The sequence below is a fragment of the Rhinolophus hipposideros genome (genome assembly GCF_964194185.1).
Source record: "Rhinolophus hipposideros genome assembly, chromosome: 2".
NCBI classification, from domain to species: domain Eukaryota; kingdom Metazoa; phylum Chordata; class Mammalia; order Chiroptera; family Rhinolophidae; genus Rhinolophus; species Rhinolophus hipposideros.
In genome coordinates, this window is record NC_138048.1 from 110,568,032 (window position 1) to 110,590,370 (window position 22,339).

The following is a 22,339-nucleotide window of genomic DNA, read 5'->3' on the forward strand; positions in this document are numbered from 1 at the left end:
CGCACTGAGGACAACCTCCGGGCCACCCGCACTGACTGGCCACCCTCCCTGAGCTTCACCATGGGAACCACGCACCGCGACGTCAGGGTGACACCCCCAACCACACAAGACAAATGCCCTGGCTGCTCCCGCAGCAGCAGGCCCTCACCTGCCGCGTCCAAGCCAGGTCGCTGGGTGGCCCCGGGCAGCTCTGTGGCCAGGCTCTCCCTGACGTACTTGTTCTGAGAGTTGAAGCTGCACACAGGGGTATGGCGAGGGACGGGGGGCAACGGCCCTCCATTCACAATTTCCCCAACCGACACCATCAGCTTCCTGGTAACAAACCCCGACTTCCTGGCCTTGAAGAGCCCCTCTGGTTCCAGAAACGAGGACCGGTTCAACTCAACACAGCTGTGCAGACCACAAAGGACATGGAGGCGTCATGGGGGTTCTAGCCTTCACCTCTCAGACCCGGCAACAGCACTGGAAGCCACCACCGCGCTCTCCCCCTCACCCCCCGTCACTGGGTCGCTTCATGGCCACATGGGCATGTGGGAGCCGCCTGGCCCTGGGGCAACAGCCACGCGTGGGGTGACACCCCATGCTCCGGGTTCGCTCCACAGCCACGTCTGTGAGGACAGGAATGCAGGCAGCAGGCGAGAGTCAGGGGCAGGGGGACTGAGCTTGGCCAGGCCTATCAGGTTGCGTGTCGTCTGCCTACAAGTCTCGTCGGGATCTCAAAACACTCTGACTGGAAGTAGGGAAGGCTCTGGCCTGGTCCCCCGGCACCTGTCTGGGCCATCAGAGGTGGGCAGTGGCCTCCCAAGGGCAACCTGAGGCCATCTTCAGAATAAGGAGGCCCTAACGTTTAAGTTCTTCAGTAACTTGTGAGAAGCAGTGATTTTAGAGTCACAAAGAACTGAATCTTAACTCCAATCTGCTGACGAGCAGCGTGTGGCCCAGGGTCCCCCAGCCACCCTGAGCCTGGCTGTATGCACCTGCGCCCCTGGGAGGCAGACAAGGGACGTGCCCTGTCCAGGGCCTGGCATGGCACCAGCACTTCCGGCCCTCATGAGAATCACGCAACTAGAGGGGAGAGCCCGCAGCCCGCCGAGGCCCTCACCCGTCGGCGACGGCGAGGCCGTGGTCGCTGAGGAAGTCTGCGGCCTCCTCGCCGTCTCTGAACAGCAACATGCGCACCACGCCGTCCAGCGGGAACGCGGTGACCCGCTGTGTACTCACAGTGTACGCCACGTTCAGCGCCCGCAGGGCATCCTTGCGGATCTGCAAGCAGAAGCCAATCACTGCGGGCAGCTGTGCCAGGACCACAGAGCTGGCCCGTGAGGGACAGGGGTCCTGCCGTCCCCGCCGCCCGGGAAGTAGTCGGGCTCTACAAGCCCCAGGCGTGGCGACTCCGGCCACATGCTCAGTGGCAGACACCCAGGAAGGCAGGCGAAGGAAACACCTCCGTGCACAGAACAGGTTCGCAGTGAAGGCTTCATGAATGAGAGAAACTAGAAAACAAGCCATCCCGCAGCGGACAGCAGCATCCACTCAACAAAAAGCTGGGTAGCTGCTAAAAGTTATCAGGGAAACGGCAGAATGCCATGGGAAGAGGCATGACGTGAAACTGAGTAAGAGTCAGAGACAAAACTGACTCAGCATCGTAACAATGCTTTAGAAAGGGAGCCAAAGGGGCAACATGGAACTGCTAAGAAAAAGCCTGTGGGGCGCTAGGACACGGGGTGGCTTCTTCCAGGCAGCAGGTACCGAGTACTGACTTCATGCCTAGCATTGTCAATGCTGAGAGGACAGCAGTGAAGGAAACATAGTCTTTGTCCCCATGTGGCTGACATGTTAGGGAGAGGCCAACACTGAACAAAATGAATGCACAAAATACACGGTACATTTCATGGTGACAGTGCGACAGAAAGACAGAGGACAGGGAGTGCTGCCAGGGTGGCCCCTGCCAAGGAGATGGCAGCCAACCCAAGCCCTAGAGGTGGTCCTGTGTGGCTGCGAGAGAACAGCAAGTGCAGAGGGCCTGAGGCAGGAGGGGAGGGGCCTGGAGGGTGGTGCCTGGGGCGGGGCCTCGGGTGAGGTACCACTGCAGCTGGAACAGGGCAAGGAGGGAGCAGGGAAGGAGGAGATCCCCGGGACAAGGGGACAATGTGGGTACAAATGGTCAACATTCTAATAACAATCATTTTAAATGTACAAACTATCAATCTAATTTATCAACTGCAGAGTTCCCCAAGGGACATACAGTTAATCTTTTCATTTGTTCCAGAATGCCAGTTCTACTGGTAACTGTCAGATCTGACAATGAGCACACTTACAGAAGATTCTTTGCCTGGGATGTGACTGGCTTTATTCACTGTTTACAGGAGGACTTGGTGTGTGACCAAAGAAGAAAAATTACCTGGAGTCACAGACCAGGTCCCGGAGATCTCCCGGGCAGCCTCCTCCTCCCACTGGACCCCCAGGGCCCTCAGCAAGGATGCCAGGCAGGTGGCATCCACAAGCCCTGAAGTGGGAATGCAGCAATGCACCGAGCGGCAGGCTGGAGCTGGAAACCTGATCTGGAGATTCTGGGAGCGGAAGTTCACACTCTGTGCAAAGCCCCACACGTCCGCCGTTGTACCCAGCGCACAGCACAGCATGAAGCAAAGGACACGTACTGACGACATTTACTCAAATGAATTTAGCGTCGTCAGGCTCACCCTAAAACTCAGATTAATAACACTAGGGATGTCTAAGTCAGGGACTGTGCGTGCGGTCCTTGTGTCTTGACTTCTCTGTCCACAGGATTACCGTTTCCCTGAAAGTAAGACCTAGCCGGACAATCAGCTCTAATGCATTTTTTGGAGCAAAAATTAATGTAAGACTCAGTATCATATTATGTTATGTTATATTTATTATGTTATATAAGACCCAGTATCGTATTACATATTATATTACATTATATATTATATTGAGACCTGGTATCATATTAAATTATATAATACTATGTAAGACTGGGTATCATGTTATGTTACATTATATTATATTATATTATGTTGTATTATACCATATAAGACCCAGTCTTATATAAGACCCAACATCATATTACATTTACATTAATATTACATTATATTATATAAGACTCAGTCTTATATTATAGTAAAATAAGACTGGATCTTATATTAATTTTGTTCCAAAAGACGCATTAGAGCTGATTGTCTGGCTTGGTCTTATTTTCGGGGAAACATGGTATATAGAGCTAAACTTGAGTTACATGGTTCTAAAGAGATTCCTCTTCTCTGAACGATAGGAAAAGTAGTTTCCATTACCTTCCGTGATCAATGGTGACAAGCCCTGGAAAACGGAGCAACACCAGTGACCCAGGGGGGCTGCTGTCGGGGCTGCTAGCCCGGGAGCTGCCTGAACTGTTCTTGGAACAGAGAAGCACTTGTATAGCACGTGTAACCACCTGCTTCCTTCTAACTCTGTGAGCACAGCGATACTACTCACCTGGTTAAAGTAGCCATGTAACAGGCAAGCGTTCAGGTAAGAAGCCGACTGGACCAACTTGAAAAACCTCACAAAATTATTACTGTTCAACGCAGCAAATGCCTGAACAGCAAATTTCACCTCTGAGGAATTTCTAACAGCAGGATGGAACTGCTGTACTTCTCTGTGAATTAAAGGAGAGAAGAGAGACCAGAATTTTATTGTTAATTAGACAAAATATCCGTGAAAATGGACCTGATAAAAACCACATTTCAACCATGCTGACTAGGAGAGTCAGCGTCACAGTCACTTCCTAACCCCAAAGCTGCCATCTTGGGCTGGACTGGTAGCAAACGTTTTCTTTAAAAAGATGACGAATGAAGTAAATAAATTCAAACAACAGTTTAAGAACTGATCATCCAAGCGTTCCTTGAAAGCCAAGTGACTGCCAGCTGTGTTTGACGGCCATGTCAAAGAGACAAAATTTAACTTTGTTTTGTTTAGAAATAAACTGATTTCACTGAATTACTCAAGATGGGACAAATGCTTATCATATATGAAAAGACTACATAGCCACTTTCCATGACAAGTTTAGCTCCAAGCCTTCATTTTTAAAACTTAAAATCAATCCCATGTTTAGATATTCTGTTGCAAGGTCCTTGGGGAAAATGCTAAGTGAAAAGAGTTTTGGCAAAATAAGGGAATCTTAGAACTAAAGGAAACACGGTTGTCATCAAGCCCAGTTTACCAGTGACAGGCATGGAGGCCCAGGAACCCCTACTGTGTTTCTCACACAAATGTCTACGTATGTGTTGGACTGGGTCAAAAAGTCATTCTTTCCTCACCTCCCACTTGTGTCACACAAGTCTGCCCTCTGCTATCACTTAGATCTTTGACAAGGTGTGTGCATGCGTGTACAGGGAAATATGCCTGCCACAGCAGGCTACTCGCAGCTGTGACCACAGGGCCTCGTTAGCTCACTGGGCCGACACCTGCCTCGTTTTCTCTCGCTGACAAGGACAGCGACCTCAGAAGTGATGTGGGGCCGGCGTGCCATGTGCTGGTGTCAGCGCACGCTCCCGGCCCAGCGGCATCAGCCACCGCCAATCCCGACGGTCATTCCCGGACAGCTCGGGCCGGCGCAGGCAGTGGACGCACCTGAGGATATCCCCCTTGTTGAGGTTCAGCAGCACGTTGTAGCCCTGGAACTCAGCCTCGCTGGCGCAGGACACGCCCCTGCCCCGCAGGTCCTGGTACATCTCCTTTAGGCTCTGCAAGCACTTGGTCATGTTCTCGTTGTTGATCTTGGCATCGAAGGATGACATGGGCTCCTCACACATGAAATGAGCGCAGTGGATGTGCAGCCGGGCACACTTCTCGATCAGGGACACGGTCACGGGGTCGCACAGGTGCTGCTGCGTGATGTCCTGGCCACAAGCAAGCAGGACTCTTACATGCGCGCACATGGGGGAGCCCCCAGAACAAGGGTCTCGTACAGAGTGTAGACACACATTCCCGCCAGAGGGAAGCAGCACCTACAGTTGTGCCTGTTACCTGCATTCCTCAAAGTTCAATTTGAAACACAGCCCATGAAGAACACTCTAATAGGACTTGGTAATGATTTTAAATAGCAGCATGTTTTGTTACAGATAAAATGTAACTAAGCCATGGGAAAGGACCCCCTGTTACTTTGGGACCCGCGCGCTACCAGTGCCCCAGGTGGGAGAGGCCCGTACCTTCCGTATGCCCCGTGTGCGGTTCCACAGGAAGTCGTACCAGTCCCGCAGGCTGCCATCCGTCCGGTCCATGACGCGGGTCACCAGGTAGTCCATAGTCCGGCTCAACACTGCCAAGGGCCGCAGCTCGTGTGGCAGCGGCTCCTCCTGGTCGGCTGACGAGCGGCTGTACTCCTTCACGGCCGCTGCATGGTCCACCTGGGACGCGAGGGGTATACGTAGCTGGGGGGCCGGTGCTGGCCAGCACCCCCAGCAGCTGTGCCTTAAAGTAAGGGGGAAATCGCACACACACTCATATAATGCCAATACTACAGAATACAATTTTAAAACATGAAATTTCTGCTTGAAGGTGACAATCAAAATCCAAAGACAAAATAAATTGAGAAACATTTTTGGCAAATACCACATGGAGTGAAGAGGCCACGACTTAAGAAGCAGAAGCAATGTAAGTGAAGACACACCTGCTTGGCTCCAAGCACAGAGGTATGACAGGGAAAGGACTTTGAAGCACTTGGAAAGGTCTCAGCCAGGCTCAAAGACCAGACTGAGTCTACAGAGCAGAGACAAAATGCAGAAAGCAGCAGAGGCCTGGCAGGGTCGGGCCCAGCTGCCCACAAGAGCCTGGGCGCTGCATCTCCCAACTGCAAGAGGCCACAGACGCACGGCCATGAGCAGAAGCAGAGCCACGTGGCCTGGGCCCCAGACCCCACTGGTGTCATTGTCTCCTGTGGCAGGAGCCCTGGAATGCTGCTGTGACAGCTCCTGCCGACTGAAGCCTGAGCTGGGTGAAGCTGTGAAACCACCAGGCAGGAGTGGAGAAGCCTCAAAGCAACATGAACAAAGCGTGTAAGAGAGTGCAGCTTTCTAGGGACACAGCTGGGGAACATGCACAACACGCATTCAGAAAGGTCATGCCCCCAACGGAGTAACTCAGTGCTTAGGCTCTATCAGAAGGAAATAATCGAAATACCTTCCAAGCATTACACGCCAATGTCCAGCGGAACTGTTAATAAAACTGAAAACTTAGAAACACCCGAATGACTGCAAAATGAGGAGTTTTGACTGAGCTCCATAATCAAATATGAGCCTTAATTTAAAAAGGCTTATAAAGAGTACAGAATAAAAGAAAATGTTCATGATATAACTTTAAGTGAAAAATATTCACACAAAAACACATGTAGAGCATAATCTCAAATGTGCAAAATGTAAACAGGAAAGGATAGTAATAAGATTGTGAAAAGAAAGAAACGTAAAAGAACGCAGTAATCTATGAAATAAATCCACACCTACAGCTATACCTCGGGCCCCCTACACAACTGCTCAGTAACACCTCACGACACTGGCAGTCTAATGACGTTAGCAGCACATGCCCACCACACTCTGAAAAGCACACACCCCCATCAAGTAGCCAGAGGTGCAAAACTCAGGAAGGAACAGCCACCCCTGCCTGCACGTCCCACCTCAACCCCGAGAATCAGGTACAGACAGTGGCCTGGAAGGGACCCTGGGGGAAGTGGGGCCCCACCTGGTCGGTGCCTGGGATCACTTCAAATACGCTCAACTGGCTCCGCGTTTCCCTCATGTAGCGCTCCTTCTCAGGACACATGTCCGGGCATGTCCCAACGAAAGTCCTCGCTTTGTCCAGGTCGGTTCTTTTCACTCGAGCTAAATGACACCGAGTAAAAAGTAAGAATGTACCACAGTTACTAGGAATCCAAGAAGTGCGTTTTCATGATAAAAGGGAAAATAAACACAAACATCACACACAAATCACAAAGGAAAGCATGGCCTGTCACATGGGGGGAGGGGCAGGGCATGGGGCCTGTGAAGACCCCTGAGGTCTCCCTCTGGGGATGGGTGTCTGCAAGGGTCAGATGGTCACTGCACACCACAGGCAGAGGGGCACCGCGATAATGAACAATCTGCGGCCACACGTTTCTTCAAAGGACCCATGTATTCAATGTAAATATTCAAAACGTATTATCATTCTAAAGCTCTCAGTATTTCACCCTATTTTTAATATAACAGGGATCACGTAATGGATGTTACCTGGATCCTGACTTGAATAAACCACTATTGTTACCCACAGAATTAAGTAGTTACAAAAATATCTTGTAAGTGAAATGGAATTGAACAACTCAAAATACACACGTTTTATTTTGGAAAATTCCAATACCTAGTAATAACTTTATCTGGAATATAAAAATCACTATGTCAGTGGCGTAAATCACGATGGCAGCTTTTTGTCGGTGCTGAGGTGGTACTGTCATTCTCACTCACAGCTTTTAAAAGGGGTAAATCCTACAACTAAAATTTAATTTTAAAAAACCTTTGCAAAAGGAAGGTGCTTCTGCCTTTTTTGTCCTGTACGTATTTTTTTTTTTTTTTTGCCAGATCCTGCCTCAGCTTTATTGGTCCAGATAACACAGGAGGACACCAGCCCCACACAGACAGTAGCCCAGGGTCCCCCAGTCTCTGTCCTCCATGGCAGACAGAGGCCTCTACTGTGGAGCCTTCGTGGCAGCCTGGGCACCTTTGGGAGCCGGGGCCTGAGCTGGAGGCAGAGCTGCAGCTGCAGGACCAGCTGGGGCCTTGGTTTGAGCTTTGCCCTTAGCCTTTGGCCGGCAGAGCCTGAGACCCTTGGCGATGCGGGCTCGAGCATGTTTCCCAAGGTTGGGGTGGGCGATGTAGGCAAGTCGACTGAGCTTGCGGCTGCCGCCCTTTGGGATCTTGGGCTTGACCTCCTTGGGCTTTCCGAGGGCCTTGATGGCCTCAGCCCGTGCACTCAAGGCCTTGGCGTTGTTGGCCTGCATCTTCTTCAGGCCCTTCTTGTTGTGCTTCTTGGCAAAGCGCATGTTCCTCAGGAACTTGGGGTCCACCCCCTTCAGAGATTCGTATCTTTGCGATCGGGGTTTCTTGATGCCGTTTCGGTGCCATTTTCGGGACTGGTTGTGCGTGGTGTGGTTCTTGGACTTGGCCATGTCTGCACCCAAGCCCGCAACTCCCAAACTCCTGGGACCGGAAGAGAAGAAAGAAGACCCCTGCACGTATTTTTTTAATTCTTTTTTTTTTTTTAAGTGTTTTTCCAGGACCCATCAGCTCCAAGTCAAGTACTCGTTTCAATCTAGTCGTGGAACATGCAGCTTTCAGTGGCCCATGTGGGGATCGAACCAACAACCTTGTCATTAAGAGCACCGCGCTCTGACCAGCTGAACTAACCAGCCGCGCCAACTGCACATGTTTTTAATGTTAACACAATGCTCACTTTTGAATAACAATGCATCACATGGTTCAACAGCCGGAAGGTACGAATGTGAGGACCCGTGCCACCCTGCTCCCCTCTCCTGACAATCAGCTCAGCAGCCCCTTCCCTAGTTCCAGTGACCATTTATGCACACGTGAGCAAGTACACTCACACACGGACACACACACTGCTCCCCCTTTGTCCACAAATGGTAGCACACCAGACTTCCCACGCCTTGCTTTCTTCACTTCATAATAAATCTTGATTTTCCATAAAGAAGCCCCAGTCTCCTGTCAGGCCATTTACAAGCCTTCTGTGGACAACCAGTGTCCAATCTTTGCCGTCACAAACCACCCGTGTATGAATCTCTCTCTGTCTCACACAGTTTGTGGGATACACCCCTGGGCAGGGAATGCTGGGTCAAAGGCAGTTCTGAGCCTCCCAGGTACCGCCCTCCACCTCCCACCCCACCCGTGGGGTACAGCATCCCCAGGGCTGTCGTCTACCCCTCTCCCTGTGTGACAGGGTGGGCATCTGTCCACACCTTTCAGAGCCAATCCCCAGTACTTGTTTTTCTGTAACCTGTCAGAACCCTTCCTACTTCCCCACTGGGGGTGGTCTTTTTCGTACTGACTTGCACAGGACTTCCTATATTAGGGAAATTGGCCCTTGGTGTGTGCTAAATTTTTTCCCGGCTTGACATTTCTTACTTTTATTTGTGGTGATTTCTGTCAAACAAAATTTTTACTTTTCTTCATGTGCTTTCTGAATATCTAAAACCTGCCTTTTAAATTGTTTAATTTTGCATGGATCCATAATTTGTAGACTTTCTTCGAAAAATAAAACTAAAAACGTATCCACATTATAGGCACGTCAACTTGCAGCCCCTCAGGAGACTAGTAAACAAAGGTAGTGGGAGACTGGCCACGCCGCGCCTCCCGCCCGGCGCCCACCTGCCCGGGGCTGGGCCTCCAGAGAGGCAGCCGCCATACCTTGCCGCATGACTCTGTCCCTCTGGTCCAGCAGGCGGAACTTCTCCTCAGATGTCTCAGCCACTGTGCCTATCAGGGCACTGAGTGAGGACACACACGGCCCGGGGCCCTCCGACACCTCGGAGCCCGAGTCGAAAGGGTCCCCCTCCAGCGGGTGGGCCTTCAGAAGTCCGGGTTTCTTCACGGGGGAGCTGCCGAGGGAGCAGCACGTCAGGCGCTGAGCCCTCAGCATTCACCCATTTCCACTCCCAACACCTCCACATCTGTCGAGGCTTTCCGTGCCGCAATGAACAAGCACTGAGGTGAGGCGGCCGCAGTGCTGCTGACGCTGGCACTGAGCAGAGGTAGCACTCAGGCCAGTCACTAAGGTGAGTTAGACATTTTGAAATATTTCGTATTTTTTACAGATGAGCTGAGCCCACTGAAACAGCTGAGATGAGCATCTACAGAACTCTATCTCAAAGAAATAAAATTCAGTATTAAAAAACTACATTGCCCCCGTGAGAAAACATGCCCACACATTTTCCTAGGGAACTTCACTTCAGGAGGAGGATGGACTAAACGGGCGTCCGTTCTCTCTCAAGTCCCCGTTTTCTAGCTGACTTTAGCATTCTGGGAACTCGAATGTCGAAGGAGACAGAAGACAGGTTGAATAAGAAAGAAAACCAAAAGCACATCTGTTCACTGCCCAACAGAGAGTGAGGAGACGGTCCGTGGGAGGGCCGAGCCCGTGAAGGAGCTGAATGCAGGCCTGTGGCAGGACGCGGGCCGTCTGATCAGAAGGGACAGACTCCCACAGGCAGGTGGGGAACTGCAGGAAGCACACCGGCCCCCACTATGACGGCCTCACCACGAGGAGCTGACCTACCAGATGTCCTGCGGAAACTGCTGGAGTGGCTGTTAGGCGGACGTGGTTATCATTGCCAGCTACAAGTACTAAAGGAACAAGTGACCGCTTCTACCTTATGTCAGTGAGAACCATGTGACAGCAACTGCATGGCATCTGTGACCCAGGCAGAGACTGAGGAGCCCAGGGCCTCTTCACAGCCCTGGCAGGTGGCTCTCATTGTCACCCGTGTCCCCTCCCAGTCCTTTCCTCACCTGTCTTCCTCTCCTCCTCCGTCCCCGTCAGCCCTTAGCCCCTACTCAGGTGTCAGCCTGTTACCCCCCTTCCTTTTCAAGCTCTGGCCTGACTGCTGTGAAAGCCCTCGTGTTCACTGACTTGAGAGGTCAAAGGACACACATGCCGTGAGGAAGGCCCCACGCACCTTTTGGTCACGAGGCTGCCGACAGCAGCCCTCCCCAACGGCTTGCCAAGAGGGGAGTGCTGAAAGGGCGTGTCCTCCGTGCTCTGGCCAGCGTCACCCTCGCATGGTTTCTTCTCCTTGAGGGCAAAGGGTTTCTTGTTGGGACCTGAGAATGCAAGAGTCAGAACAGAATTTGTGATGTCACATGTCACTCAACACTGGATTTCTTTACCTTCTTTTTGAGAAAGTAAAATTCTTATAATTGCTACGGAGGTCTTAAAGGTGCCCAAGGAAAGAGACATAGGACCACATGGAGGTCCCCCGCAGCCTAGGGAAGGGCGCCCACTCAAAGCTCAAAGGCCCTGCACACAAAGCATCAGCCTGTGAAAGAGCAACTGGAAACTCACTTATTTTCTTCTTGTGCCAAAAGATAGCCACGTCCTCGTGCAAACCTTTTCCCTTCTTCCGGGCTAGGGCTGCAGACGCCTGGGAAAAAGTCCACAATACCACGTGTGAGGGCGGCCGGAGACCACAGCAGCCACACACGCTGCTATGGGACATCGGCGGCCTCCAGGCTCAGCGGCCACCATCCTCGCCTCCCTACATCTCACACCTGGCCTCTGCTCTTCCCCGTTTTGAAATGACGTTACTGTGACACACCCCATAAGCTTGGCCTCATGGCACTTGGTGAAATGATTCTCATCATCTGGCAGCATACAGCAATGGAAAGATAGAGCCACGTCACACACACAAAAGGAAGCTGCAGAAGGACACCCACAAGATACCATTTACCACAAAACCAAGTGTGAAAATGTCTAGAAACACACACACCACACTAGGTGACCATGTTGCTCCTAGGTAAAGACAGACGGGGGTGGTCAGGGGACCTCAGTGTTGTATGTATCAATGTGCTTATGTGACACATTGTATATTTATTATGTAAGTACTTTTAAGGGTTCAGCCGGAAGAATAAGCCCACTGCAATAGCCAAACAGTAACTTTAAAAAAAAATGAGGACTACCACATGACCCAACAATTCCACTCCTACATATAAACGCAACAGAACTGAAAGCAGGGCCTCGAGAGAGATTTGCATACCACGTCATGGCAGCATTATTCACAACAGCCAAAAGGTGGAAATGAATAAACAAAACAGGGTCCATCCACACAACGGAATAGTATTCAGCCATAAAAAGGAGTGAAGGACACCACAAAGCTTGAAAACATCATGCTAATTGGAAAAGGCCAGATGAACAAAAGGACACATACTATAGGATTCCACTTATATGAACTATCCGGAGTAGGCAGATTCATAGATTCATAGACAGGAAGTACCCTTAGAGGTCACGGAGGCGGGGGTGTGAGGGTAGGGAGTTACCACTTAACAACTAACGAGTTTGTTTGGGATGATGAAAAAGCCTGGAAATAGAAAACGGTAAAAAAAAAAAAAAAAAAATGGTGATGGCTGCACAACATGGTGACTGTAATTAATGCCACTGAAGTCAAAACGAATCAATAGGAAGGAATAATTAGCAAAAGACCTAAAACTGTACATATTTGGTACAGAACTTCCACTCTCAGGAATTTAAACAAAGGATCTACACTAATCAGAAATATATGCACAAAAATGGCCACAGGGAGAACACTGGGCAAGTCAGTAAGTCCACAGGATAGCACGCCCTTGTCATCTAGAGACCAATGTCAGAGAATACCAGTTCCCAGCAGTCTGTGTGGTGTGACCCCACCTGTGCACAGACAGCAGGCCTGCATGCCTGCAAAGGCATTAACCAAAATGCTCATAGTTTAAACCGTGGTGGAGAGAATTATGGGTGATTCCGTGCCCCTCCCATCGTACACTGACAGACAACACTTCTTTCATTTAACAAAGGTGCGAAAACATGCTTTCTACTTCATAAATTCCTACAGAACTTAGTTTTCCCCACAAGAACATTTAGGAAAAATCACAAAGACATAAAGCCATATAATGTGAGCAGTGCACGTATGCAGACGCTCTACAACTAACGTGCCTGGCACATGTGTGCTGCTTCTACACAAACTGCAAGTCAGGGTATGAACCAGCCAGTACCAGCAGTTACCTCGAAAGAATGGGATGGCAAGGGCAGTGCACCTTTTCTGTATTGTTTGAATGTTTGCAGCGATCGCATACTACGACCAAATAAAATCAAACACAAAATAAGGAAACTCAAGTTTGGAAAAGTGCTGTGTGGTAACAGGGCCACTGCTGTGCGCTTCAGAGCAGTCTGACTTCGTGGGGCTCACTCAGCACTGCATTCAGTAGGGCCTGCTTCTCAGTGATGATTTCGGTTATGAAATAAATAGTGCTATCCTAGCCTCTCTAAGCTAAGAATAATAGTACTTCCCTACATTCTAACAAGCAAGGGACAGATGAAAAAAATAGGTTTGAAAGTTACAAAGTTGACTCGAGACTAGAGTTTCTAGGCAGGAATTTACCTCTTGTTCTCAGGAATTTTTTTCGCTTTCCCGTTCCCGAATCCCAAGATATAAACTGTTTTCTGTTCTCCATGATGAATCGTTTCCACAAAGTGACGGCCGATACTACCAACCACCTGGGCTTAAGGAGCCGATTTTCCTCATTTCCCGACCAACTTTTCTCGGGATTTGGGAATGGAAAAGCAAGAAAAATTCCCGAGAACGGGCGGGAATTCCCGCCCAGAAACCCTAGCGATAAACAGGAAAAATGTCTAAGAGATATATTGTGAGTAGTATGTTTATTTCCCATTGTGGGTATTACTAAGTTCAAGCAGCCAATTTTCCCGATTTCCTGACCAACTTTTCTCGGGATTCAGGAAAGGGAAAGCGAAAAAAAATTCACCAGAATGGGCGAAAATTCCCACCTGGAAACCCTACTCGGGAGTACTCACATGATCAAAAAAATACACCACAGCAAGCTTTTTGTTGCGTCTCGTATAGATGCGCTGCACTTTAGCGATTTTGCCAAAGTGGTTCTCCAGAGTGGCTCTGTTGTTGAGATAGTCGGGAATGTTCTTGCACTGGATCGCCGTGATTTCAGCAGGAGGGAAGCCCCCAAGACTATCCGTGCTCTCACTTCTTTTACTCTGACGCCCAGGAATTCCTCTTAGAAAATCTAGGGGATCAGAAGACAGGCACAGAACCACATTAGACCTAACGTTTTCCAGGAGGCGCCAACTATGCAAGAACAAAGGAAGAGTATGGACGTGAGACCCACTCCAAGACCCTATGGTATATTAATATCCCTAATGCTCACAGGGAACTTACCGGAAAAAGCAAGCTCACACCCAGGGGAATTTACCAAGAACTGGCCAGCAAGATTTACTGTAAGTTGTACATGTTCAGAGCTCACCTTCTTTTTTATCTCTACTTTCAGTTTCTTCCTCTTTATTCACAACTGGAAGCCGGGAAGGTGCCAGAACAGACTGACTCCCTCCTGGGACGGCCATGTGGTCATTTTCTCCAGACTCGGCACAGCTGATTTCCTTTCTAGATTCCTTGTTGCCCAGACGACCAACTTCTTTATTGCTTTTAAAGACATCCTGTATTGTCCGCCCAAACAGAGTGCCTCCCCGGGGTCGATTCAGGCGGACGGGCCGTTTATCGGGAGGGTGATCACCCCGCGACAGAGGGTCTGAGTCTTCGGCAGCATCGTGGCCGTGTCTCCTTGGGGAGCGGTCCTGATCCTCCTTTCTTTTCAGTCCTTTCATGAGGCTGGACACCGGCTCCACCGGGGAAACCGTTTCCTCAGAACCTTGTCGGACACCCGTTTTGCTAACTGGGAAGGGTTCCCCCAGAGATCCTGAAGAAGATATGGGGAAGCTAGTGAAGCTACTATTAAGACTTCCAAACAGTGATTTGGGGCCTCGCTTCTCTTCCTCCACATTTTGGTTTGACAGAGCAGGGGTAAAGGGCGAAGATGAGTTATTATCAACTGATTTTGAAAAGGTAAAATTTGAATTGGTAGCTGAACCACTTGTCACCTGAGTAAAAGGAAATGGGGCCAGTCCCCCAGGTCCACTACTAATGGGGTGGGAAAATGTGAAAAATCCAGAAGTAATTTGGCTCTGAGTTTTCTCTGGCTCAGATTCAGCCCCCAGTATTGGTTTGAACACTGAATTTTCCAGAGGTTTAAAGCTGAATTCTGATTTCCCAAAACCAGAGCTTGCAAGTTCTCCAGTTTCTGGTCTAAAAGCAGACGTACCTGGGAAAGGCCCAAGGTTGGGTGACTTAAAACTAAATCCTGAGGTTCCAGGCGCACATGAACTTGAAGGTCCAGGGGTAGCTATAAAGGCCGGAGTGTGTTCAAGCCCAGAAAAGAGTCCAACGTTTGAGGTGTGGGAGAATCCTACTGTTTGTGCTGAAGAATGACCTACTCCAGAAGCTGCTGGAAAGCTGGGTACCTGTGAAAATCCTGAGCTTTTCCCAGGTAATGTGTTGTTTTGTCCAAAAAGAGAAGGCTGACCAAATCGAAATGGTGGCTTAGTTGGAAATGGCCCTATGGAACTATTATTGGAAGATGGTGGGAAAGCACTAGGCTGCTGCCCGCCGAAAGGGTTAGTTGGGTTCATCTTCTGATCTGGTTGTCCGAAGGTAATAACTACTCCAGGTACAAAGCACTCCTCTTACTTAAACAGTCTGTTGAACTAGGGACTCGCCTTCACTTGCACATAAGCTGAAAGACAAAAATTCATATCGCCAGAGCTATGTCCTGCTGGAAGACAAAAAAAAAGAATTTTTAATCACATATCACACTCTAAATCACTTAAAAGGCAGACAAAGCAAAGGACTGAATAGTATTTTCTGAGAGCCAGTGGTTTTTTTGTTTGTTTGCAGTGGGGTTTTTTTGGAGTGTGGGGTAGAGGGTGGTGCAAATAAATTAGTTACTGGGCTTTAAAGTGTCACTAAAAACAAATCATTTCACTAAATTCGTAAATTCACGAAAAACTTCAAATGTTAATTTAATAAATGAATTCCGTGACGCTCTTCAAGTTTCTCTTGACCTGCCAATCTCCATAGCCAGAAGGTTACACTGTAACACTACCAAACATCAGTGTCTCAGGGTTGCCACCCATCTAATTTTTCTGAGTTTCCAGGGCACTAAATATTGTTTCCAAACCCCAAAATAAAACGTTTTTCTACCTGGGCGACTGTCCGAAGGAACTGGCTTGAAGGTCCAGGGTACTCACGCGGAGAGGCCGGGGTAGGGCGGGGAGCGGAAGCTGCACGACCCCACACCTGCCGCGGTGCCGTAGGTCGCGCACAGGCCGCGTCCACAGCCTGGCGCCCGCCGTCCCGCCCCGGCCCGCCCCGGCCCGCCCTGTAGCGACGCGCGCGCGGCGGGACCCGAGAGCCGCACGACAATGAAAGGGAGGCCGCCCCCCAGCGCGGGCCCCACGCCGCACTCACTGTCCGGCTCTGGGACGCAGCCACCTCGGGGCTCGCGGCGCCCTGCTGGAAGTGCAGACACCCGCCGCGAACGTCGGAGCAAGAGCTTCCTTGCGCGCCGCGGACAGAAAAAGTAGCGGACCGACTTCCGGTCCTTCCCGCGCAGCCCGGCCCCTCCCGCGCCCCGCCGCGCTGGGGTTCCGCTCTCCGACCGGGCGGCGGCAGTGCGGTTTCCGGTGCGCGGGGTCCCGGCCCTGGTCCGCGGGTTTCGGCCCCGGTACGTGCGCGAGCGGCTTCCTCCCCCCGAACTGCAGGAGCCTGCGCTCCCGGGCCCCCGGCCTCCGCTCAGCGGTTCCTGGGAAGCCCCGAACCCGGCCGGACGCGCCCCACCGCCATGCACCCGCCCTCGCTAGTAATGGCCGCTTTCTCTCCAGCAGCCCGTGTCCGAAGGCTGCGTTGTCCATTCTGGACGCCTGACTGGGGCTTCCTTTTACATCCCTTCACTTTTACGTCTTCCTGACCGTAAAATGTGCACTGTAAGTCTTCCAATGAACGTGCTCCACATAAAACGATTGTGTATGTGTGTGCTGTTGCAGACCTGGCCGCCACTTTCCATACTGCCTCGTCTCCCCAACTTGCACCGCTGGTTCCTCCGCGACCCCGCGGACGCGCCGCCATGAGCCTGGGGATCCGGAACCTGCAGCGCGCCGTCCCGCTGCGGAGGGCGCCGCTTCGCCGCCGGGTGGAGCTGCTGCGGCGCATCTTAGGCGTCCGGGCACTCGACGTGGGCCTGGTCTGCGTGGACAACCGGAGGATGCGGCGCGTCAACGCGGCCTACAGAGGCAAAGACGTCCCGACCGACGTGCTTTCTTTTCCATTTCACGAGGTAAAATGTATTGTCCTCCTCACCCCGACTCCCTACTGTCCGGTGTAAGTTTCCTGGGAATTATACTACACGTTTTTTCAGTTTTATTTTGAAAACGGTCAAATACACACTTAAGCAGAGTTCATCCCAGTGACTGACCGATGCCCCTCACTGGAGGAATGGGGAATGTCGGTGAAATAGAAGGACAGGGCCTCTGCAGTTTTGAATGTGAATCGATAATAAATAACCAATAATGAACAGGGATGGTGAGCAAATCACACAACACTGAGTAAGAGAACAGGCCTGGGCAAATGTTTTCACAAGTACGTGACAGCCATGAGGTTACTGTCTCCTTATGGGAACGACTCTGTGGAGGCGGCACAAACTGAAGCCACCCTTTTGGAAAGCAGCGTGGCCACAAGCGCCTAAAACGTGTGTCCTCAAATCCACTAGTGTCACACCTGTGAAGCTCAACCAGCAGAAGGAACCAACGAAATGTTAAATGTGTAATATTAAAATGTTCACTTGCATTTTCCCTAAGAGGAAGAAAACCGATTAACACCCTACATGAATATGTCCCCATAGGTGACTGGCTTAGTGTGAACAGAACTCATTTGAACTCACTTGTCTTTATGGTCTTTAAGTACGAAAATGGGAAAGGCTGTTTGGGACAAAAAACCACGTGGAAAGAACAAATATAAAATTGTATGAATGTGGTAATATAACTCCTAGAAGGATCTATGTAATTATGCATTGGGAAGCATGAAAGAAATGGTGGGAAGTAACTCATTTGACAAGGTGAAAACATGTTAAGTGACTCGTGTGACTGGCTCAGCGCCCCCGCCCCAGAGTAGTGAGAGGATGAAATCTGTAGGCCTGTCGTCATTGATTCCTAAGGTCCTGTTCTCCCAGTCTGTATTTCTTCATTTGCAGAATTTGCAACCAGGCGAAATTCCTCAGCCAGATTTTGCAGATGACTATAATCTGGGGGACATTTTCCTAGGAGTGGAGTATATCTTCCAGCACTGCAAAGAAAATGAAAATTACTATGATGTCCTAACTGTAAGTAGGAATGCTGAAGTGACAAATCCTGGCCAACACAACAAAAGCCCTGCCCTTCATCCAGGCCACAAGAAGAGGATGACAATGTGCCACCTGCATCCACACTGTCACCCACCTATAGGACGAGGGTTATGGAGGGAGGCCCCCAGGGAGAGGAAGCCAGATGGGGGCTGCACACCCTGTGGCAGTGTTGGGGGCGGGGAGGGCAGGGAGATCTCCCTGCTGAGACGGAAGCTCCCACAAAGGGCCTTGTGTGTAGTTTTCACCTCAAGCTCAGCAGCTGTGCACCTAACTCAGACTTGCTGAACGAGCTTCTTAGAAACTGCTCGAGGTGGACAGGATTCTAGCATCCAGGACCGTCCAGATCTGTCTCCTCAGCTTAACGTAAAAATGCAACGCTGGCGGGGGTGGGGGGATGTCCTAAAAGAGATGTGTGTGATCGAGTCGTATTTTAACTTCCCCAGGGATTCAACTGAGGGGTCTTCCTTTGGCCCAATAACCACATCCTGAGTTACGTTTGGGGGGTCCTGCTGCTTCTGTGTGACTTGAAGTAGAGTTTCCCAGCGAGACCCACTGTGAGGAGAAGGAGGCTGTCCTTTCTTCCTGAGTGACAGCAAACCCAGTGTAGGCAGAGCTGATCAGCTCAGTCCAGCTCCGGGACCTCTGGCCAGCAGCATGCAGCCCGGGATCTAGGGGCAGTGTGGGCATCTGCTCCCACTCCTCGTACCTCCTGAGGGTTGTTACGAAACGGAGGGCCAGGGCACACCTCCTGGGATCCTCATCCCCAGCACAGGGCCAGGTCGGGCCACTGTCCGCCCTGCTGGCCCCCAGCTGCATGTAGGCCCTGCGAACAGGCCCCGTAACGTACCCTCCAGCTACCCCGTCCTCCATGTCTCCATGGCTTCCCACCCTTCCGCCCCTCCCCGGGCCCTGAGAGCAGCTGTCTCCTCAGGAAATAACCGCTGCCCTCCACTCCACCCTGGGAGGTCCCCCTCTTCACACCTGTGACTTCACTGCCCACCCACACCCTCCCACAGCCATGCCCGGGCCCAGAGGAGGGCTCCTAAGCCCCCACCAGGCGTGGGCTGGGCTCGCCCTGCCTCCATCCTCTCCTGGCTCATGGCTTGGTCATGACCAGCCCCTGAGGCCGCTTCTCAATTGTTCCAACAGGTGACAGTCACCCATGGGCTCTGTCATCTATTGGGCTTCACACACAGCACAGAGGCCGCGTGGCAGAAGGTAGGCACCGTCCCCCACGGCCATGGTTGCCCCACCTGTCCCTGACAGTCAATGCTGAAAACCAAAAAGGAAAAAACAGTAAAATAGGGAATTTTACCAATGCCTGCTTTACAGAAGACTCACAATGTTTGTTTTAAACAGTGGACTCCCCAAATGCTGTTAACTGCATTAACTCACTGTTGAAAGGAGGATCTGAGCAGAGACACTGAATTCTAAAAACTCTATGAAATTCTAATGGCTTAAAGTTTTTTAAATCTTTACAAGAGAAATCGTGATGGTATTTATCAGTTGGGAACAGGACTTAAAGTGTGCAGGCATCGCGTAGAGACCTGTTGTGTAAAGTCACGAGGCAGGTGGCTTCCTTGGAGCGTGCCAACCTGTACCCACTCAGAGAGGTCTGCGTAGTGTATGGTGTGTGTGTGTCATGCTGTGTTTAAAACCTCACACGGTATTTGTAGTCACACCGTCGGGTTCTCTGAAAGGCATAAAGCCTTTTCATTAACAAGAGTCCGTGATGCACTTATCCTGTCCCCCAACCGCCCTAGACTGGGTCCACACCAGCCACACCCCAGCTCTGCTGCCCTGCCCCCAACACCTCACCCCCTGCCCGCCCCACTCGCCCCTCCCACCACCTCTACTACCCAGATCAGGAGTCCTGCAGGGGCCCCAGCACTCCAGGCCAGACTGCCCTTCCCCCCAGGAGGGGGCCATGTGTACCCCTGGCATCCTTCTGGCTGGTCTGCGACCCCAGGCAGGCTCTCCCCTTTCCTACCCAAGGCCACCACCTCAGCCCCAGCCCAAGCCCCACCTGCCTCCACCGCGCACCCACCGGCAGCCTGTCTGCACCCCCTTGCACAAGTCCAGGAGCAGGACCTGCCTGTCACCCTGTGTGAGGAGCCCTGAGGCCAAAGCTCCCGGGGCCATAGCCCTGGGCCGGGGAGGCCAGGCTGGCGGGGCATGTCCACTGTGGTTTCCTTCCCTTCCTTTCAGATGTACCAGAAGGAGATGGAGGTTCTGGAAGAGCTGGGAAGGCACACTGGGGTCCGGCTCCAGCCCCTGAGCAGGGGCCTCTTCTGAGGGTCACGGCCCAGGACACAAGGACGCCGTGTGGGGGAGCTGACTGCCCAGGAGTGGACCTATTGCTTACAATACGAGTGAAATTTCCATTCACGTTAGACATGTTATTTCCAGCACTGTACATAAAACAGTTCTAAACTCTTAAAATGGGGAGACGGAGCATCTCCCCTCCCCTCGCTGGGGTCCTGCCTTTGGTAATGAGGCCTTTCTGTCTCCCACCTCTGCAGCCACTCAGAAGGGTGAAGCACATGGCTGGGGGGTAAGGGGCCATATGGGCAGGAGCTGGTCGTGGGTGGCCAGGCACTGAGCCCACAGGGGCCTGCACGACCCGGGCCTCCCCAGTAGCTGCAAAAGGCCAGCCTCTCAGACGCTCTTGGGTCCTGAAATCCAGGGATGCTACGATGCTGAGGGTTTGGTTTCCCCACGAGTCAATTGTAGAGACATAAAAATGCATTTCCCACCGGATTTGTGTCCTGTCTCAGCCTGGCTGTGGATCCTGGGCTCTCGGGGACAGGGACTTGGGCCTGTGGCTCTCCTGAGTCACCATTGGCTACACGTGGCCTGCTTGGCAGCTAAGTTTGTTCTCAGTTTAAAGTCAACGTAGAGAGCCACAGAGCTCTTGGCTACGAATCCTTTCTGAGACTGAAGGGGTCCTGAGACTTGGTGGTCCTGTCACATCCGGGCACAGGCCGGGTGCTGGGGGGCCAGGCGCGGGTGGTCCAGCTTTACCAGATGATGCCCAATACTTCTGGTCACTTGTGCCCCCACAGCCCGTAGCATGACCTCAGGGTCCAGACCCCGACTTGGGCATACCGACCCCTCCTCTTGGACGGGCGTCCGTGCGTACACTGCGGCCATCCTGCATTTCTCCTGTCACCACTGACCCTCTGCTGTGAGGTGACTGCGCGGGGCTGTGCCATTTTCCTATTGCTTTTTCCTGATTCAGAGATTTCTGTGTATCTCTGAAAATACAGAATGTGGTCAAGTGTCCTTCTGACTTGATAAGAGAAAAGCCGGCCCACTGTCCATCGGCAGCTGTGTCATCTGCCACCGGGCGTGGAGCTGTCTTGGCTCTATTTCGTTCCACTGGTCACTTGTGCCCCCAGGGCCCTGGTTCCAGAGCATCCCGCAGACCCAGTGTCTGCCCGGCAGGCCCCTCCTGCTCCAGGAGGCGCTTGGTCCCTGAACCCCTTATGTCCTGTACGTACGCAGACCCAGCCCCCATAGGTCCATGGATGGCAGAGTGTGCTGAGGCTCCAGCCACCTGCGCGGTGCTTCTCGCTTCACGGGCCTTGGACTCTGTGTCACTGCCATCACAGCACAGGTGGGCAGTGTAGGAGCCCCCAGAAGCCCCTCACCACGGGTCCAAGCGCTCAGCCATTCAGAGAAAACTACTCACAACAGGAGCTTATGCAGACCCCACAAGTTAAGGCCTCAGACTCACCAGACCCCCGACTTCTCACCAACTTTGCTACAATTCAGGTTCAGACCACCCCTCCTCCGGTTCAATAATTGGAGTGGCTCACAGAACTCAGGCAAACCCCCGTACGTGACCACAGACACGGATAACAGCCAGATGAAGGGTCCCTCGGGTGCCGTGGGGGGGGGGGGCCCATGGTGCAGGAGCTCATGCTCTTAGAGTCGGGTGCATCACCCATGCCCCCGGAAGCTTCACCAGCCCCATTGCTTAGGGGCCCATCACCCAGGCCCCATAGAGTCAGTCACCCCTAAGGTTGGGGGTGGGGTGAAAGGCCCAGCCCTCTTATCCCTGGTTGGTTCCCCCGGCGACCAGCTCCATCCCTAAGCTCTCCAGGGGCCCAGGTACCCTCATTAGAATAATGTCAGGTGTGACTAGAAGGGGCTCCTCTCACCCCATCACCTAGGAATTACAGGGTTCCGGGAGCTCTGTGCCAGGAACTAGGATGAAGACCAAATACATATTTCTCACGTCACACTATGACGTCCTGCAAAGCCCCAACCACCACCTCCAGGCACCTGACCCATGA

At 51.8% G+C, this 22,339-nt stretch overlaps 3 protein-coding genes across 7 annotated transcripts in view; 1 reads left to right on the forward strand and 2 right to left on the reverse strand.

The window, feature by feature from the left end:
• MCM3AP (minichromosome maintenance complex component 3 associated protein) overlaps positions 1–16,216 on the reverse strand; it is a 41,956-nt gene extending 25,740 nt beyond the window's left edge. For 2 of the 5 annotated variants that reach the window (XM_081068434.1, XM_081068431.1), the window contains exons 1-13: positions 16,112–16,212; positions 14,055–15,416; positions 13,594–13,817; positions 11,098–11,176; positions 10,712–10,856; positions 9,444–9,634; positions 6,733–6,872; positions 6,178–6,210; positions 5,208–5,405; positions 4,630–4,898; positions 3,493–3,655; positions 1,103–1,263; positions 149–390 (exon numbers count right to left, since the gene is read on the reverse strand). In XM_081068434.1, coding sequence (XP_080924560.1) covers positions 149–390; positions 1,103–1,263; positions 3,493–3,655; positions 4,630–4,898; positions 5,208–5,405; positions 6,178–6,210; positions 6,733–6,872; positions 9,444–9,634; positions 10,712–10,856; positions 11,098–11,176; positions 13,594–13,817; positions 14,055–15,273 — 3,064 coding nt within the window. In that variant the 5' untranslated portion in view covers positions 15,274–15,416; positions 16,112–16,212. Of the gene's footprint in view, positions 1–148; positions 391–1,102; positions 1,264–3,492; positions 3,656–4,629; positions 4,899–5,207; positions 5,406–6,177; positions 6,211–6,732; positions 6,873–9,443; positions 9,635–10,711; positions 10,857–11,097; positions 11,177–13,593; positions 13,818–14,054; positions 15,417–15,844; positions 15,983–16,111 lie in introns of those variants that run through there. The other 3 variants (XM_081068432.1, XM_081068435.1, XM_081068433.1) reach the window with 3 other exon arrangements.
• Positions 7,580–8,716, reverse strand: LOC308505799 (large ribosomal subunit protein eL29-like). The gene has a single exon (XM_081068485.1). It carries the CDS (start codon positions 8,186–8,188, stop codon positions 7,709–7,711), a length of 480 nt encoding a protein of 159 aa, XP_080924611.1. The 5' UTR covers positions 8,189–8,716; the 3' UTR covers positions 7,580–7,708.
• On the forward strand, positions 16,138–21,323 carry YBEY (ybeY metalloendoribonuclease). The gene is made up of 5 exons (XM_081068497.1): positions 16,138–16,367; positions 16,687–16,976; positions 17,889–18,017; positions 19,188–19,256; positions 20,247–21,323. The coding sequence occupies exons 2-5, from the start codon at positions 16,767–16,769 to the stop codon at positions 20,331–20,333; spliced, it is 495 nt and encodes a 164-aa protein (XP_080924623.1). The 5' UTR covers positions 16,138–16,367; positions 16,687–16,766; the 3' UTR covers positions 20,334–21,323.
• The last annotated feature ends 1,016 nt before the right edge of the window (positions 21,324–22,339 follow it).

Coding starts and splice junctions, on each gene's coding strand:
- YBEY (XM_081068497.1), top strand. CDS start 16,767: ATGAGCCTGGGGATCCGGAACCTGCAGCGCGCCGTCCCGCTGCGGAGG. Junction 16,977..17,888: donor TTTCTTTTCCATTTCACGAG/GTAAAATGTATT, acceptor CTTCATTTGCAG/AATTTGCAACCAGGCGAAAT. Junction 18,018..19,187: donor ATTACTATGATGTCCTAACT/GTAAGTAGGAAT, acceptor TTGTTCCAACAG/GTGACAGTCACCCATGGGCT.
- LOC308505799 (XM_081068485.1), bottom strand. CDS start 8,188: ATGGCCAAGTCCAAGAACCACACCACGCACAACCAGTCCCGAAAATGG.